General features: G+C 36.6%; 1 protein-coding gene across 3 annotated transcripts; it reads right to left on the bottom strand.

The window, feature by feature from the left end:
• Positions 1-4,824: 4,824 nt before the first annotated feature.
• Positions 4,825-15,789, bottom strand: LOC105060408 (uncharacterized). Of its 3 annotated transcripts, XM_010944087.3 has the most exons (12): positions 14,327-15,789; positions 14,040-14,174; positions 13,814-13,958; positions 11,400-11,681; positions 10,754-11,018; positions 8,207-8,373; positions 7,970-8,080; positions 7,194-7,245; positions 6,997-7,106; positions 6,779-6,907; positions 5,824-5,913; positions 4,825-5,754 (listed from the first exon to the last, which is right to left on the bottom strand). In XM_010944087.3, exons 1-12 carry the CDS (start codon positions 15,454-15,456, stop codon positions 5,278-5,280), a joined length of 3,093 nt encoding a protein of 1,030 aa, XP_010942389.1. In that variant the 5' UTR covers positions 15,457-15,789; the 3' UTR covers positions 4,825-5,277. The 3 variants fall into 3 exon arrangements, with proteins under 3 accessions (XP_010942389.1, XP_019701286.1, XP_019701287.1); XM_019845727.2 differs by having other exon boundaries at positions 7,970-8,373; XM_019845728.3 differs by having other exon boundaries at positions 5,446-5,743; positions 7,970-8,373.
• Between the last annotated feature and the right edge of the window lie 2,279 nt (positions 15,790-18,068).

Below are 18,068 nucleotides of genomic sequence, written 5' to 3'. Positions count from 1 at the left end.
TATGCTCTTATTCTTTTCTCTTTTCATTATTCTTACAATAAATAGTACCAAAGGCTTGGAGTTTTGATTAGGGTTTGCAATAACGATTGCAAAATTTGAAATTGAAAAGTTTAATGATGCAAACAATTTTAGGCATTTGGCAAATTAAGATGCAAATAAGTTTGATGAAACAAAAGCTATGCAAGGCATTAGAAGGTAAGGAGAAGTTACTGGATAGCATATTTAATGGAGACAAAGAGGAATTGTTGGCAAAGATATATAGTATAATTCAATTGTGTTTGATAAACGAGATGCTCAGAATTATTGATGAGAACACAACGACTGGACTATGGTTGAAATTACAAAGTAGATATATGACCAAATCTTCTACAAACATATAATACTTAAAGCATTGCCTCTACAACCTTCGTATGAAAGAAGGTCCACCCATGAAAGATCATATATATGAATTTAATAAAGCTATCTTTGGTTTTAGGAATATCAATGTTCCAATTAACAACGAAGATTAGAGCCTTATTCTACTATGCTCACTACCACTCTCCTATGAAAACTTCATTAATAACATATTGTATAATAGAGAATCTCTTTTGGTTAGTAACATAAAAGATGCCTTGCAATCTAAATAATTAAAAAAATATGTGTCTGAGTTTTACGGAGAATCAAGGAGAAGGTTTGTTTGCTAGAGGTAAAAGCAAAAAAAGAGGTTCTGGTAAAAGGGGCAAATCTAAATCAAAGTTGAAACATACAAACATCTGCTATTTTCACTAGCATTGGGGCACATTAGAAGACTTTATCCAAAATAAAAATAAAAGGATGAAAAAGATAGACTATCTCTGAAGCTAATAATGGTGTGGCACAAAAAAAAATTTGATGATGTTGGTAATGAGGTTGTATGAGTTAGTGTTAGTAGCTCTAGGAAAGAATGAATTCTTGACTCCGGTTGTTCTTTTCATATGACTCCTAACAAAGATTAGCTTTCTATCAGACTAGAGACCAAAAAATTTTCTTGGGAGGCAATAAATCCATTGTTGTTGGTGGTGCTGGAACAATTTGAGTTGATATGTATGATGGCACTATGAGGACCTTAGAAACTTTGCATGATCCGAAATTAAAAATGAACCCAATTTTCTTAGGTACTCTAGTTTCTCAAGAGTATAAATATATTGGTGAAAATAGTTTGCTAAAACTCCCTAAGAAAATCCTTATAGTAATGAAAGGAAAGTTGGTGAATAGCTTATATCATTTACTTGGTAAAACAGTAATTGGTACCATAATAGAATCTTCATCATCAGGGTTGTCAAATACAGATGCTACTCAATTATGGCATATATGGGGCATATGAGTGAGAGAGGGATGATAATTCTATCCAAAAAAGATTTGTTTGATGGTGTAAAGACATAAAAATTGGACTTCTATGAATATTTTGTATTCAGCAAGCACTGCAATGCAAAGTTCAATGTTGGTATTTATAGTATCAAGATTACATTAGATTACATCCATTTAGACCTCTAGGATCCCTCTCCAATTACATCGATGAGTGGATATTATTATTTTTTGATGTTTGTTGATGACTATTCTAAAAAGATCTAGATATATTTTCTGAAACATAAGGATAAAAGTCTTTGTCAAATTTAAACAACAAAAGTCTTGATTGAGAAGCAAGCTGAAAAGAAGATCAAAATGCTGAGAATCGATAATAGCATGAAGAATTATTTAAGTAAATTTAACAAGTTTCACAAAAAGAAAGGTATAGTGAGATACTATACGGTACGAGGAAGATCACGGGAGAATGATATAGCAGCATGGATGAATAAGACACTCATGGAAAGAGCTCGTTTTATGCTCTCAAATATTGATCTTAGTAAAAAAATCTTCTAAGTTAAAGCAGTTAGTACAATACAGTACCTAATAAATTGATCTTCATTAATTGTAATTGAGTACAAGATTATACATATATAAATGATGGTTCAGTTACTCTGGTAGTTATTTTTATTCAAGATTATTTAATTCTCCTACATATATTCATGTAAATGATCGTAAACTAAAGTCAAGGGCAAGAAAATGCATATTCTTAGATTATGCAGATAGGACGAAGGGATATAAACTGAGATGTACAAATGATTCCAGATCACCTAAAGTTATTACTAATAGAGATGATACTTTGAATAAGTCTACTATATTAAATCAGAATATTAGTAGTGAAATATAGACCATAGTGTCCATAAACAAATAAAGCTTGATATTGAAGCTCAAGAAGAGTGTCACAAAACCCTCGAGTTCAGCCTAATAGGATAGAGATACAAGATTCTATACAAAATGATATGTCATAACAAATAATAGTATTGCTAATAGCAAAGAGAGAAAGCAGATTAAACCATCTTTATAATATATAGATATAGTTATATATGTTCTTGTAGTAGATAAGAGTATTAAGGGTGAGAAAACTTCCTCATTTCAGAATGCAATTAATAATAAAGAGTCTGTAGAATAGGTCACAATCATGAATGAAGAGATTAAGTCACTTCAAAAAAATCATACTAGGGAGTTAATCTTATTGCCTAAGGATAAAATATTAAGAGGCTATAAATAGGTTTCAAGAACAAGATATTCCTAGAGCTAAGGTAGCATGAGACAAGGTACAAATGAGTTGCAAAGGGCTACACTTAGAAGGAGGAAGCAGACTTTCATGAAGTGTTCTCTTCTGTTGTGAAGTATAGCTCGATACCTATACTACTTGTCATGGTGTGCATGCTTAATTTAGAACTTAAACAACTTAATGTCAAAACTACTTTCTTGCATGATGAATTGGAAGAACAAATCTCATGCCATGGCTAGAGGGATTTATTATTCCTAGTAAAAAGAATCATATTTTCCTATTGAAGAAATCTTTAAATACTTTTATAATTGATAATGATTCTAAGAGAAATCACTATGATAGCCGTGTTTATTATAGAAAACTATCATATGACTTCTATGTGTATTTGTTGTTGTTTGTTGATGGTATATTGATTGCAACTTAAAAAAAAAATCTAAAATTAAGAAGTTCAAACTTCAATTGAATGGTGAATTTAAAATTAAAGATTTGAATATAGCAAAGAAGATATTAGGGATAGAGATCCATAGAGATCAGGGAATGGATTAATTGTACTTATTCTAGAAAAAGCATATAGAGAATATGCTTGAACCTTTAGTATGGATAGATTCAAACCACTAGGTAATCTTTTGGCTGCATATTTTAAATTAACTACTTCATTTTCACCATAAATTATGGAGGATGTGGAGCATATATCATGTATTCCATTTGCTAGTGCAATCGATAGCTTGATATATGCTATATTTGTAACGAGTCCAATGTCTCACATAATGTTAGTATAGTTAGTAGGTACACAGGCAATCTTGGAAAGATATATTGGTATATCATGAAATGGATTATGAGATATTTGAGAGGCTCTACAGACATAGGTTTAGTCTATCATAGTAGATGATCAACTAATAGTGTTGCAGGCCATGTGGATTGTGATTATGCATGTAATCTAGATAAATGATGTTTACTGTTAGGATGTCTTTATTTTCTTTAGTTGTATTATCAGTTGCAAGGCTATACTTGAGTCTATAGTTGCTTTGTCTCCAACTAAAGTAGAGTATATAGCATAATAGAGGGAGTAAAAGAAGCTATATGATTGTATAGTAGTGTTGATAGTTTTGACTTTCAATAGCAATTACTAATTGTGCACTGTAATAATCAAAGTATCATTCACTTGGCTAAAATTCTAATGTATCATAAGAGGATCAAACATATCTATGTCTGATATCATTTTATTTGAGAGCTCATTAACAATAGTATTATTGCAATTCAGAAGATACCTACTACAAAAATCCAACTGATATATTGACTAAGCTATTGTTTGGGCTTGAATGGTATTTGTAGAGACCAATACTCTCTTTGAGAAAGTGTGGAAGAGATGGTAAAAAAAGATTTCGATATATTTGACTTGATAAACTTCAAACCAAGATGGAGAATGAGTTCTTTAAGCCGCCACACATGTTTTATTTGGGCTGCACGAATGGTTAGCTAGGAGTGCAAGGGTAGAGCCCCTCGTAGACCGGACTAACTTGATTATTGTAGAATATATATATATATATATATATATATATATATATATATATATATATATATATAGAGAGAGAGAGAGAGAGAGAGAGAGAGAGAGAGAGAGAGAGAGAGAGTCAGGCTAGAATCAAATCGACCAAATTTGGACTCAGATCCAGTCAGGTCAAACTTCTATAAGAGAAATCCTACATCAATGATCTAAGCGGTTGAATGTAATCTACTATCTCAATCTACTTACACATAAAAAATTGTATAATTTGAAAATCCCTAACCTATGCATCAAATAGTCAAAATTGAAACAATCTAAATAAAATTGAATTAAATATATTTTTTGATCACTTGATACATAGATTAGAGATCTTCAAATTATATAATTTATGATGTACACGTAATTTTGAGATAGCAGATCACATCCACCAACTTGTATCATCGATATAAGACCCTCATTGTCCAATTTGATCTGACCGGATCTGAACCCAAATCCGACCTGACCTGCAACAACATACATGGTCCCATCAGCAAAAGCAAGCGGAGTTTTCAGGTGCTGTACCAAGCAAATTCCAACACATCTGGTCTCAAGCTGTCAGCTAGAATTGAACAGGTATTTTTATAGATTCTATCAGAATGCCTGGACCAAAACCAGACTTATAAGCCAGGGTATTGAAGAGAGAAAATATGAAACAGCGCGGCTTCTATATAGAAAAGAATCAACATTCCTGCAAATGAAGTTTGTCCTTATTTTGCATAGAAATAGATTAAATTATATAAATAATGATAATTCAATCATATACATCATATACAACATAGTCTTCCAAGTCCAGAGAATGTACTGATGGGCCAATTGCATGGGACAAAGACTCCTGAAACTCTAATTTGTCTTTACATTGCCAGGTTGCCCCATCTTTGCTTGTCATGTTATTCAGTTTATCAGCTAATGAACAAAGCACACATTGCCCACAACTTGCTGACTTCTTATTTTTCAGTATCGATAAATGATTGGCTTCTTGCCTCCAAGGTATGCTTCAGCATTTTAGCATGACATATGGCACAAATCTTTTACTAGCAGCTCCACTTTGAAACGATGCATTTACTGGTTACCTGAAATAGGATGTGTTTCCTGTGCAGCTGCAACTCTAAATATAGAGAACAGTTGATTTCAATTTGGATCAGCTTTCGGAGTCCACCTGGCTCCAAAGCATCTCTGCATAGATCTTCTCCTCCTCTTTCTCTTCGGTGAAATAATCAGATGCCTCAAACACTTCTTCTTCATCTGGGATATCCTCACTCACCTCTTCCGTGGCTACCGCCACTGATGACTTGTCTCTCAGCAGAACAGCAACAGCCTCCCGCATGGCCTGTGCAGTTGCCGGCCTATCACTATCTTGGTATTTTGGTGCAGGCATGACGAATGGCAAGGTAATATCATCTAGATTAAAACCCTTTCCAGCAGTTCCCTCTGATGTATCTGATGGGGGCACAATTAATAAAATACCAAGTTCATAGTTGCAAATATGCAATCTTAGACTTGAAGCAGTGGACACAGCAGTGCGTCCCCAAGCAGCTGGGCTGAAATTGTGAGATCCGCAATATATCCAGCCAAATGAGGACATGGTTGCTTTGGACACAAAGCGCCTACGAGCAACCTACAACACTTGGAACTATTAATCTTGATAACATGATAAGCCTAAATGATCATCTCGAGAAGCTCTTACCTTGACATGCATTGGATATCCTACTCTATTACATGGATGAGGAATGGCATCATGAAATATATCTGCAGCTCTCAATCCTCGCCAAGTTTTCTGCCAAAGAGTAATACATGGGTAGGGTGAGCTCAAGCTGAACAAACAAATATACTTGTAAAAAAATAATTCTATCACACAAATTGTTGATCATCAAGAAAAGTAGCTGCAGATGCACACACACACAAAATATTGCAAACTGGTAAGTCACATTTCTTTAATGGCAAGATGATAAACAGCAATGCACCAAGAAACAAAGGAGCTATGGTTTCATTTAAAATAGATGGTTATCCCATGTGATTGACCAAGTATCGGAAAGGAGTATGCCTCATAGATATCTAAAAGAAACTGAATATCAACAAAGGATCAAAAATTATATAAAACTAAAAAGAAAAAAAGAAGATGCCATATTTCTTTTTTTTAAAAAGAAATGCACCGCCACCCCACTCCCCACCACAACACGCGCGTGCGCATGGAGAAAGAGAAGAAAAGAACCAAAAAACAGCAGAATAGAAGTAATACAGGATAACTGATAAAATCCAAATGCATGAGAACTTTACAAGGCAACACTCATAAGAAAACAAATTCATCAATGCAACTAAAACCAAGGGCAGAAATTCAAATTCTTAATGGAAATTTCATCAGCGACATCCATTCATCGAAGCAAAATAATACCAGCAGATCAAAACAGTAATCACTCCCTCAAAAGATAACTGTCTCATTAGGTGTGCATACAGAAAAAACTTCAAAGTCACAACACAACAACTTCTAAATACAGACTCAGAAGCCACAATATCCAATTATATTTATGGAAAATATCCAAATAAACTAGATGATTTACATATTTGGAAATTATGCACTCATTTTTAGAAGGTCGCAAGTAAAGCCATACAAAATTTCTTCCTTTTTATATAAGAAAAAATACCTCGGACAAGGAAAGCAAGCATCTGAAAGGCTGGATACCACAGGATCCATTTTTCACTCTTTCAATGGTAGGAAATAAGATCCTCATAGATGGATTCCTTGACTCATGACCAGCAGTCCAGCAACCCCACTTAAAAAACAAAAAAAAACAAGGATCTTGAGAACAGGATTAACAGTAAAACAGAAGCAGGGTGAGATTAACTAGAAAGAAAAAATTACCTCTGGATCAGACTCTTCAGAGTCAGGATACTGATATGACCTTTTCCCAGCAGCTGCCGAAAAGGCAGCCAAAAATTGCGAATTGACTGAAGTTCCTATTGAGGAGGAACCTTTACAGATGGAAGGAAAAAAAAACAGTAAGACCATTTATCAATATTATGCTTAACCAAACAACAACTGGTTAGTTTTATCCTCACCATATATAAAATCTGTCTCCAATGAATCAAGCCACTTGTAACGAGACAACACCTATTTTGAAGAAAAACAAACATATGATATCAACCAATCGCTTTCTCATAACTCATGTAGCAAAAGGAGTTAATCTTCAAGGAACTTGATTGCCTGGTGAGATTTGGCAGGGATAGAAATGGGAGGGAGAAAAGAGACTTATTTGCCTTGCATACTATTAAAGATCTTAAAAACAAATATGGTCGGACTGCTGAAGTTTAGGTACTCACTAGATGATAACAAGGAATTTTCTTGTTGTATTAGTAAAATCAAGAATTGTATTGCAACTAATTTCATGTCATCAAAAACCTGCCTAGATGAGCTAGTGATTTGCAGGTTTGCCCTTCATGATGCAACAACTTTAAATTGGGAATGTAAGCTCTGTGGGTCATAAATTCCCAAATTCAGCTTGGCATTCATTTAATATACAAATGTTACCTAAAAGTTTCGATATTTTGCTGGTAACCACTCTGGGGAACTCCTACAGAAGCTTGTTTGACAATATGAAATTTCCTTCATATAAATATTTTTAACAGCACCATTTCCACCATATCCAGTTTCTTTCAGGAATGGATTTTCCACAAAGATATTATGAAGTTGGAAATGCTCAATTAATTCCTATCTTGTACTACATGTGCTCTGATCTGTTGAATTTTCATCTAAGACTACATTTCCAAATTTAAAATAGTTAAAATTCAACTGTCCTAAAACTCTAAATGAACATTGTCAAGGGCCATAACACTACCTCTTGCAAGCGCCAAAGGCCAAGGCACCTCTGTATGGATGAAAGTAGTGAGCATAATGAGGCAACATGGTGAGGCTGGATCAAACTTGATATTTCAGAAAATTTTGGCCCCTGCATTACATAGCAAGCTCTGTTACATCCACATGATCTAAAACTTCCATTATAACATATTACAGATATCAGCATAGTTGTTTCTTCAAAAGAATTATAAAAATGCAGTTTCAGTGTTTGATATGCCTGTGATACGCGAAGTACAAGCTGCACTTTCAAATTGCTTCCCTCAAATGCAGCTGCAAGGGCTTCTTTTGGATAGACATAGGCAGAAAAACTAAAGAACCCAACATCACTGAGAGGTGATACCCACTTTGCAACATCCCTAGGCAAAAAACCAAGTTGTATAGCATCTGGTTCAAAATAATGGAAACAATGTGAACTACAGAGATAAAGACCGCACCAAAAGCAACTTACCATTCAAACAATTACAACTATTAACTTTTTGTGATTTATGTTTAACACTCCTAGCACAAGAGAATCAATGCAATTCAAAAACATGAAAAAGCAAGATTTTATGTCCCAACAGGACAAGGAACATCCTAGCCGTCCCATCCCATTTCTATGAGAAAATGGGACCGAGATGGGGTCAACACTTCGAAACTCATCCATGCGGGGAGAGAAGAAGAAAAAGAAGAGAAAGGAAGGAAGATGATGAAAGGAAAAAGGTGAAACGAAGAAAGAAGAAGGAAAATGTAAGAAAGAAATGAAGGGAGAAGAAAAAGAAAGGAAGGAAATAAGGAAGAAAGGAAAGAGAAAGAAGCATAAAAAGGAAAAAAAAATAAAAGAAAGGGATAAGAAAATGAAAGAAAAGGGAAAGACAAGAAAGAAACGTAGAAGAAAAAGAAAAAAAAAGAAGGAAAGCAAGGAAGGAAAGGAAAAGGAGAGAAAAACAGAGGATATCTATCTGGATGGATGACCAGGACCGCTGTCGTGATAAGACAGGACAGCGGGGCATCCCATTCTATGAAGATACTGGGACACATATGTCCAATGGGATTTAAAACCTTGATGAAAAGTATTTCAAACCAACGACCATGGACTCCTTATACCTCTTTGTGCAAGTGTTGGGAAACATTGAAGCTTGGATTCTTTAAAATGTTTAAGAATCATCGACAACCAGGGATTCTAAAAGCAAATTCAAAGGCCTGTTCCATCTGCTTGCTACCATATGCACGTCAATTATGGCAATAGGGGATGGAAAAAGTATTATTATACTCATGTTCTCATCACAAAAAGCACTGTAAGTAGAATTTTAAAATCAAGAAGGGGGAAGGAGTCAGAGTTATATTTCCGTCTCTTGGGGAGGGGGAAAACTGAAAAAAACAAACCACCAACAGACAATGAATACAAAAGAAAGCCTCCATTTCATTTTCCCCACTATAATTATATTCCAGTCCCTTTAATTTAAACTGATTCTTAGATCCATTTTGTCAGAATTGTCCTACATAATTCTTATTTAGGTTTAACTATACTCTTGTCTTATCTGTCATCATTTACAAACACATATACCACAGTACCTAAGTATCATTTGTCATGCATCAATGGCAAGAATAAAAACATAACTGCTCAAGGTTGGACCCTAACATAAGCCTTGTGTTTATTGTTTCAACTATGTCTTGTATTTAGAGGAAGGCAAGGAAAAGGGCCAGTGAGGTTCTTCTGCCTAGGGGCTGAGGCCCACAAAGTGGGCAGAAGCCTCAAGTTTTGAAGGTGTCCTTGAAAGTATATGATGACCTTTTAGGGTTTTGAAGGTATCATCTTCTTTTATTAGCATTCTGAGAGGTTCAGGCTGGGATTCCTGAGCAACTTTGTATTGGGATTTTCCACCAGCTTTTTGCTCTCCACCATGCCACCATACGGTAAAGCTCTCTCAACAAGACCACAGAGCCAGATCATATAAATTGCTGTGTTCCATATGTTTAAATTGCTCTCTCTCCTCAACTGAAGAACCTTAGCTATAGCTACCTGCTGCAGCAGCTATATTATATTAATAGTCAATTCACATTAATATTTTATCACATAATCCGACAACAATGCCCAATTCTTGAATGATGATGGTTTGAATGGCATATAACTATTTATGCTGCTCTGTTTATAGCATGTAAATGATGGAAAAAGTATGATAACTAACCATCCTTAGTCCCACATGCCGATTGACCTTATGGATCTCAGTATGACCCATTAAGGCCTGAGAAATTTTGTATACCCTAAAAGGAAGCTCTTTCAAATTAGTGTCAACTTTTTGCCAAGGCAACTTGAGGCAAAAGAGGGCCTTGCATAAAAATGGAAGATAAGTTAGCAAGAAAGAAAAACTACCTTATCCATTGGGCAGTTAAGCATAAACAACTAGGGAGCAAACCTCCAAGATTCTCCAGATAACAAGGAAACAAAACAAGTTCTTTTTTCATGAACAATGGAAGAAATAGACAATTCCACAACTCATTCCAGAGTTTATGGATATTTCTGCAACCTGTTGAAATCTTGATTCTCTGTCATTACTTTTTATCATATGTATAACATTTGACAAAGTACAAATGATCAAAGCTGCGCACTGGAAGTGTGAGCATCGCCAGTACATGCATGTGAATGGCTGGCGAGACAAAGCAACACATGATTTGATTCTAATTAAATCTGACAGACTTACAATGAGAACAAATTAAAATCTGTAATTGTGCATGATTTATTGATTGGCTCAACCAAATTAAAGACATTGCATTTGAACTATCATACCTCCCTCAGAAAGTTCATCTAAATCTGCAACAAGAACGCTCACAGCATTAGCATCTGCAGGTATATTCATGTTTCGTTTCAACAGAACTTCTATGGTTCCACTTGTGTTCTCCCGACATTTTCCAAGAAGTGAAGCCAGGATTTTCACTTGAGCACAGTTAGAGTCAGTTGCAGCACGAAAACGATGGCTTAAACCAACTACAGATGCTTGAACACAACCAAGAAAATTTCTGGCAACAGATTTTGAATGCACGGTCTGTTGTGCCTGCATTAGATGATAATATCACTGGTTGGAGAAAATAAAACTAAAACTTTCTACGTCCATCAAGATGCAATTTAAAGCATAGAGCGCAAAAACCCAAAAATAACAAAGAAGTAGAAATCTTGCTTGAAATGTTGTATTATGATGTAACTCCTAAGACTAATTAATAAATTAAAAATATATATATATAAGCATTAGCCAACATAATATGTATAAAATAATTTTATGAGATTTAAAATAATTCACAGAAGTTATAGAACAAAAAATACAATAAAAGCTGAGGAAAATATAAATAAAATGGTATACCCTCCAATTTGCAGGATACCTACCCAAGTGATTCATTTGTTCATTACCATACTACCAAGATGTACTACAGCGACTTACAGAGAGACAATAATCAGCATCAAGGTAACAAGAGCTCTGTGCATGTATTCCAGGTACTGAAGCAACCAGATGACCAACAGCCCCTCGAAAGTCATATTTAGTCAATTCTTTGATCCAGTGTGCTTGGCTGGGTACATCAGTGATAAGAGATGCTATAAACCCAGCTAGTTGAGCAGCAAAGTCAGATTTTGATTCTTCAATTGTACCAAAAAGAGCTGAATAATCTGGAGCAGTTCTACAAGGAAAATCTTGCCACCAAACTGTGTTGGTTATGTGGTTCCACTGTCACAATAAGCTATTTTCGAATAAGAATGAGAAGTGCAGGCAATGCTTGGTAAAACAATTAAAAAATAATTCATATCATAGTATAATAAATTAGATGCGAGTTAGAGTTTCATAGAAGGCGGCACAATGTGATTGAAGAATCATGATTTGCACTAAGATGAAATTAAGATGAAAACAAAGATCATATCAAGACTCCATCACTGTTCACATCAGGTTCAAAGTACATAAGCTTCAAAAGTTCAGATGCTTGGATCTCCCATAGGATCTGACAAGAGAATGCCCCAAAAAAGAATGGTTAGGAAAAGTAATTTTTTCTTTCAACTCAACTAATGGATTTTACTGGCCTCCTGTGCTACCAATGACAAATATAAAGAACCTAATTCATGATCTTTTTGATACAGCACAATATAATGATATATGGGCAGCATCTCAATTTTCTTACTTCCTGACCCTTCGGCATTAAGGCATAGGTGTTCAATTCATCCTGAAATGTCAAGTAGGGCATGACCTAAACTAAGACTGATGGAAACTGTTCAAAAATATTTGAAAGGACTTGTCATAACACCAGAGGTAACTCTTAAAACCAATTTTAAGTGAACAGGATTCACAAAGTCAACGCCAGACAATCAAAGAAGTCTTGATATTGAGATAATGTTATCTAGTTTCCTAAGTATTTAATGGTAATATGTTGAAAATTTAAAGGATTCTAAAACTAGCATCAATATACAACTTCCTAAAATTTTCCAATGCACTTAGTATCCCTTCACTCATGTCATGCCTTAGAAAGTTTACTTTTCTAGCCATGTGATTGCAAGATTGAATAACCCATGAAGATTAAACAATGAAAATGGCACAAACCAGACAAAAGTCTCTCTTGGGAGAAAAGGAAAAAAGAAAAGGAAGGAATTGAGTGTCCACCAAAAAGGAGGGAGAAAGGTCTACCAGAAAAGAAAAAATAGGGAAGTGGGACTCCAACATATGATTCAAAATCAACTAGTAATAGTGAATTAATAGGTTCAAAAAAGTTCTGCAGCACCCACTACGTCTATAATTATAATATTTAGAGGCATATTACTTGCATCATCCATAGGTAGCATATTAACTTGTCTATGCATGAACTACCTTTTTACTCTTGGACAAACTTCATGGCATGTTACTTTTCCATCCAAAAGACAAATCTCTTCACACACAAGGAATATCAAATGCTAACAGATTGGGCTTCAATGTCAGTAAATTTTTTCCATATCAGTAATTTTTATTTTATCTGTTTTATCTGATTTTGTGAGTCAGAAATGCCAGCTTATAAATGTGATTTACAAGTGAGTCTATTTAGGTTTTCCCAGCTACAGGCAACCCCATCGAGGAGGTTGTCGACAATACAATTTGAAGGATACTAAAAATGAGGGAAAGTCCATAGGAAAGTCAGATGGTCATTATGCGATATATTTGAAAATATCATGACTCCACTGAATTTGCCTTGTGTAAGAGGTCCACCAGTTAGTTGCTTACGTCTGTATGTAATTTATAATAATAATAACAACAAGTAAAGATTTGTTAGACCTAGTGTCTAATTATTTCTCAAACTAATAATAATAATGATATAATGACAAACAACAAGTAAAGAAAGAATCTAGGCCAGCCAATGCCATGATGATCAAACACTTTCGAAGAAATTAGAAGGAAAGGACAGAAAAAACTTTACAACAGGATTACAATCACACATGCACAACCAGTGGGAAGGAAATATAGATATTATCTACAATAATAACAAAAACAGGACAGGTAAACAACTAACTTGCAAACATACTTCACAATTATTAGTAATGATCATTTATTACTATTGATAATGATGAAAATGATGATACTCAAAATGCTGGTGCGGTGATTTTATTTTTTGGGCAATATGGTGACTTGTATGCCATCACCCTGGATTGAACCCGGGAGCTCTCAGACAGAGAGGAGGGTACCAACCAGCTGAGCAAATGTAGTCACACAGATTTCTAGTCTGTGCAGACAGAGCCCACATGATTTAGTGATGCACATAACCTGCTAATGCCTTGATTACAGGAATGTCAGATAAAATAAATTTCAAATGGCGGTGGATTCATAGTTGATTGAAATGGAATCACCTGTTTAGGAACCAGATTTGCTGAAGTTATGACAACACGAATACTATGCTCCCTTTGCAAGACAATCAATTTTGGGTGATGACATGCAATGCCTTGCTTTCTGCGATCTTTTCCAAAGGCTATTTCATCACAAAATGGGGGGTAACTACAAAACAAAAACAATTGAAGCTCATAGCCAAAACAAACTGAACTAAATAAAATAAGAAATGTAGATTAAAAGACGTACACAAGCAATAAGTTTGGATAGTTTGCATATGGTGATGATGTTCTGCTATCATGGCTCGAACTCCAACATCTCTCGCGACTATGACATGCAATTGTTATAGGTAGATGGTTTGGCACTTGACAACATGACAAAAACCTGTGAAGGATTTCTACGTTACATAACAGTCAGAGTTTTTTCTCTTTTTTCGTTAGACCAAAAAAGGGAAGCAGTAATCAACACACTTACAAGGTACTGCTAATAAACATTGAAATTTGTAGTGAAACATTATCGTGCAGAGATTCACATACCAAGATACATCACAAGTAAATGTTGCAATAAATACTCGGATAAGGCTTTTGACAGGATGGAGAAGCTCAGGCAAAGTGACTCCAGCATGTTGACTTGATGTACCGGGACCCATAAATTCAAGGCGATTCAGAAAGAACGTCTTACCATCCGAGTAACAACCAATCCCTGGATCTCTCTTCAGATGCGATTGACTGTGGGTATGTTCACTTTTTCCAACTGGGTTCGTGGAGCACTCTCCGTGCTCATAGTTCCCAACAACATTTCGATCAGATTCTTCAGAAGAAATCACTTCAGTGGCAGCATTTCTCCAAGTGGCGACCAACTTGGAGCGTTTCTCCGTATCCAGAGCATGGATTTTCTTCAAGCCATGTTCCACAACCCTCTCAACACTTCTCTTTCCATGATGATCCAAATTGAAAAAATTCCTCAAATAGGACACAGGATCTGAGCACCCTAAGATGCTTCTCAACTGGTTCAGAAGGAACACTGCTCTTGGGACCAATTCTTCAAACCCCGACCTGCAGAGAGTGGTATCGTCGGAGACCACGTTTCCCTTGGAAAAGAAGGCATCTTTAGGATCAAAGCGTCCCGTGGCCTCCGATAAAAGGATCCTCTCTACAACAAAACCATACTTGATCCTGCAATTATCATCCGATGCATTCGGACAACCAAGCAAAATCTCATCGCCGACGGTCAGTTCTACAGCGATGCCTTTGGGAAGCCTGCGGCCATTGATGAAGACTCCATTCAAGGAAACCCTAGACGCCAAACCATGCCCTGCAGACCGGAATCTCCGCCTTGTCTCGTCGAGATCTGAAGTGTCAGTAAGAAAGAAGCCATCTATCAACCGAAGCTTGCGATCAGATCCATCGAGGAAGAACTGGCAGTGGCGCCTGCTGATGCAACGATGACGGAAAACGATCCCGCAGCGCCTGCTCTCCCGGCCTGCAGTGTAGACCCGATCGGATCTCAGACAGATGAGCTCGCGGGGTGGATCGGGGCCGCCGCTGAGGGATCGGAGGTGGAAGAAACCCAACTCAGGGATTGGAATCCTCTGCTTCTTGGAGGACGGAAGAGGGGATCGACGTTCCTCTTCTCCCCTCCGCTTGCTGGAAGAATGGAATTCCATACAAATTATATGATGGATTCAACTGAATTCGAATTCGAAGATAAGAAGTGATCTAGACAACGGTACAGGGCAGATCTTCTGAAAAGATTCCAACGACGAAAGAACGTTTTGAGCAAACGTATGACAGGAGAAATCGAAATCGAAATCAAAATCGATCTGAAGAATTATATCGAATTGAAGAAAAGGAATCGAAGAATAAGATGAAGGAAAGATTGGTTAAAGGTCGCCAAGAGATGAAGAAAAAGGGGATGCGGAGATGAGAAACCCTAACTCCCGCCATTTCTAGGCGCTTTAACTGCATTTTTTTTCCATCTTTTTCCCTCCTTTTTTCCATCTTTTTCCCTCCTTCCTTTCAAATACGCCCGAGGGCACAATTGGTCAGGTACAATGGACAGACCCGAAGACAAGATGGTCAGGAACAATTCGTCTAGGTGGATGTTGATTTGGTCCAGTTTTAACTAAGTCCAACAAGTTAAAATAAATAAATAAATAAATAACCATAATTAAATCCACTATAATGGGTATTATGGATAGAAAATCCGTTATTCGAATCAGTCTTGGCCACATCCACCATTGATCCATGCATCGACCATCGATTCATTCATCGATCGATTTTTATTTTAATCGACATATTTAGAAGAATTGATCAGAAATGCTTGCACAACATCTTTTAAATCACACAACTACTGAGAATAGTTGATTACAAGCTAGATAAAGCAATGACAACCATCAAATCATGACCAGACCAAAAATTTAGGAGTAATGCATCCGAAGCGGTCGGGATAACCTCCACCACTCTTTCCTCTCACAACTCTTACCTCTATAAATAGAGGCAATCAAAGGATCCCTAGGTATGCAATCTTTCTCTCATGTGCTCCTTCCTATCTATCTGCAAATTTCTAACTTGAGCATCGAAGGTTTCCATAAGAGCCAACCCCAGTCAGAAACTTATTTTGCAAGACCAACCATCGCCACCCTGTAATCGCCATCCAACTCCAACTAATCCGATCCAAATTAAAAATCTGTGGTAATAAATTGGCGTTAAAGGAAAGGCACAGGCTCTCTTTCAAGAAAGAATATGAGATCCACAATAATGCTGCCGTGCAAAACATCGTCGCAATGTTCCAATACCATGACGGGCCAATTGACTGAAAATTCGTTCAAAAACCATGCCTCGGCACAGCAACTGGAGATGCCCCTATAACCATCCCAATCAGCTACAAGGATGAACCAGGACCTCAGTTCAATACACTAGTCACTTGGGTACAACCACTGACTGTAACGATCAATGCCATGCAGCAATCGAATCTTGTGCAGGAGGCACCCCAACAGCAACCACCTCACTCTCCCTTATGTAATCCGAAGCGGAGAAGGCGGATGAGATTGAGTCAACCTCGAAGTCTCGAATGGAAAAGACGCTCTCCAACCCCTCACTTCGGCAAATGATCTACCCTGGACCGATCTCCATCATGCCACACGGAGGTCTACACGGCCAATGATGCTGACGTAGACTGCAAGCTTTAAGAGATGAAGCAACAAATTGAGGCGCTGCAACATTGGGCCATGGACCAAACAATCGGATCGACTTCCACACTGATCTGCCCTTTAGCAATAGGATCATGCGAGAGCCACTCTCCGCCGACTTCAAAATGCCACAGTTGAAAAGCTACGACAGATCAACCAACCTAATAGATCATTAAAGGGAAAAAATATTGTTTCTCTTCGGATAGTCTAGGTTACATTTAAAATTTTTTTATTAATCTACATGAATAAAGATCAAATCCTTACTTGATTAGCAGCGAAATCAGAAATCAAATCTCTAAAAATCTGAAATAAACCTTCATAGAGGTTTGGAAGTATAGACCCTCTACTTCACATACATGCCAGACAACGTAGAAAAACAGGATGAACTCTGATCAAATCACCTTTGCAACCCAATCAAACAAAAAAGGAGAGATGCTGGCATGACGCCTCACACCAGCAAGGGGGACACCCAAGATGGGTCCCATGCCAAGGAGAAAGGGGGCGGCCACAAGGGATATGCCAAGGGAGAAGGGCTTCTCTTTTCTCATGCCTCTCTCTCTTTCTTTCTTCTCTCAATCTGATTTATTTGCTATGTATCTATAGATAGAGACCCTCTCTATTTATAGATGAATCCCATGACCCAATAAGTACAACTCAAATATACTTTGAATCAGTCCAATACTCATGAAAGAATGACTCCTACATGAGATAGAATTGGAACCATACAAGGCACCCACAATGCACCCATTTTCACACCCATATGGGATGCCCACAACCAGCAAGATTCTATGTGCTGGTCAGCCCATAAGAGAGAGAAATTATAGTGCAAGTAAGATTTCTCATATCTCATCCAAAATAGATCCGATTCGAATCTAATTCGAAGCTGGTTCGAAATAATTTTGAAAAGCTGTCAATCCAAACTCTTTAAGACTTTTGTACCAAGTCTAACTTAGATTTATGGACCCAATTGAATCTAATTAATTTAAATCTACTCTGAAATTAATTAGCACTTAAATCCAATCTTTCATATGCTCCATGGATCATTGATCAGAAACTGTTCATCTCCAGGATCGAACCTGAACCTCATG

Source organism: Elaeis guineensis, chromosome 1, assembly GCF_000442705.2.
Source record: "Elaeis guineensis isolate ETL-2024a chromosome 1, EG11, whole genome shotgun sequence".
In the NCBI taxonomy this organism is placed as follows: Eukaryota; Viridiplantae; Streptophyta; class Magnoliopsida; order Arecales; family Arecaceae; genus Elaeis; species Elaeis guineensis.
The sequence above is the reverse complement of the archived record's forward strand: the minus strand, read 5'-3'. Positions and strand labels throughout refer to the sequence as shown.

Bases quoted from the DNA above. Each gene is read 5' to 3' on its own strand.
- LOC105060408 (XM_019845727.2), bottom strand. From the start codon at position 15,456: ATGGAATTCCATTCTTCCAGCAAGCGGAGGGGAGAAGAGGAACGTCGA. The intron at 6,908-6,996 runs GTAATTTTTTCT...TTGTTTTTTAAG, and splicing joins CTGAAGAGTCTGATCCAGAG to TGGGGTTGCTGGACTGCTGG. The intron at 5,914-6,778 runs GTATTTTTTCTT...ACTCTTTGGCAG, and splicing joins GCTTGCTTTCCTTGTCCGAG to AAAACTTGGCGAGGATTGAG.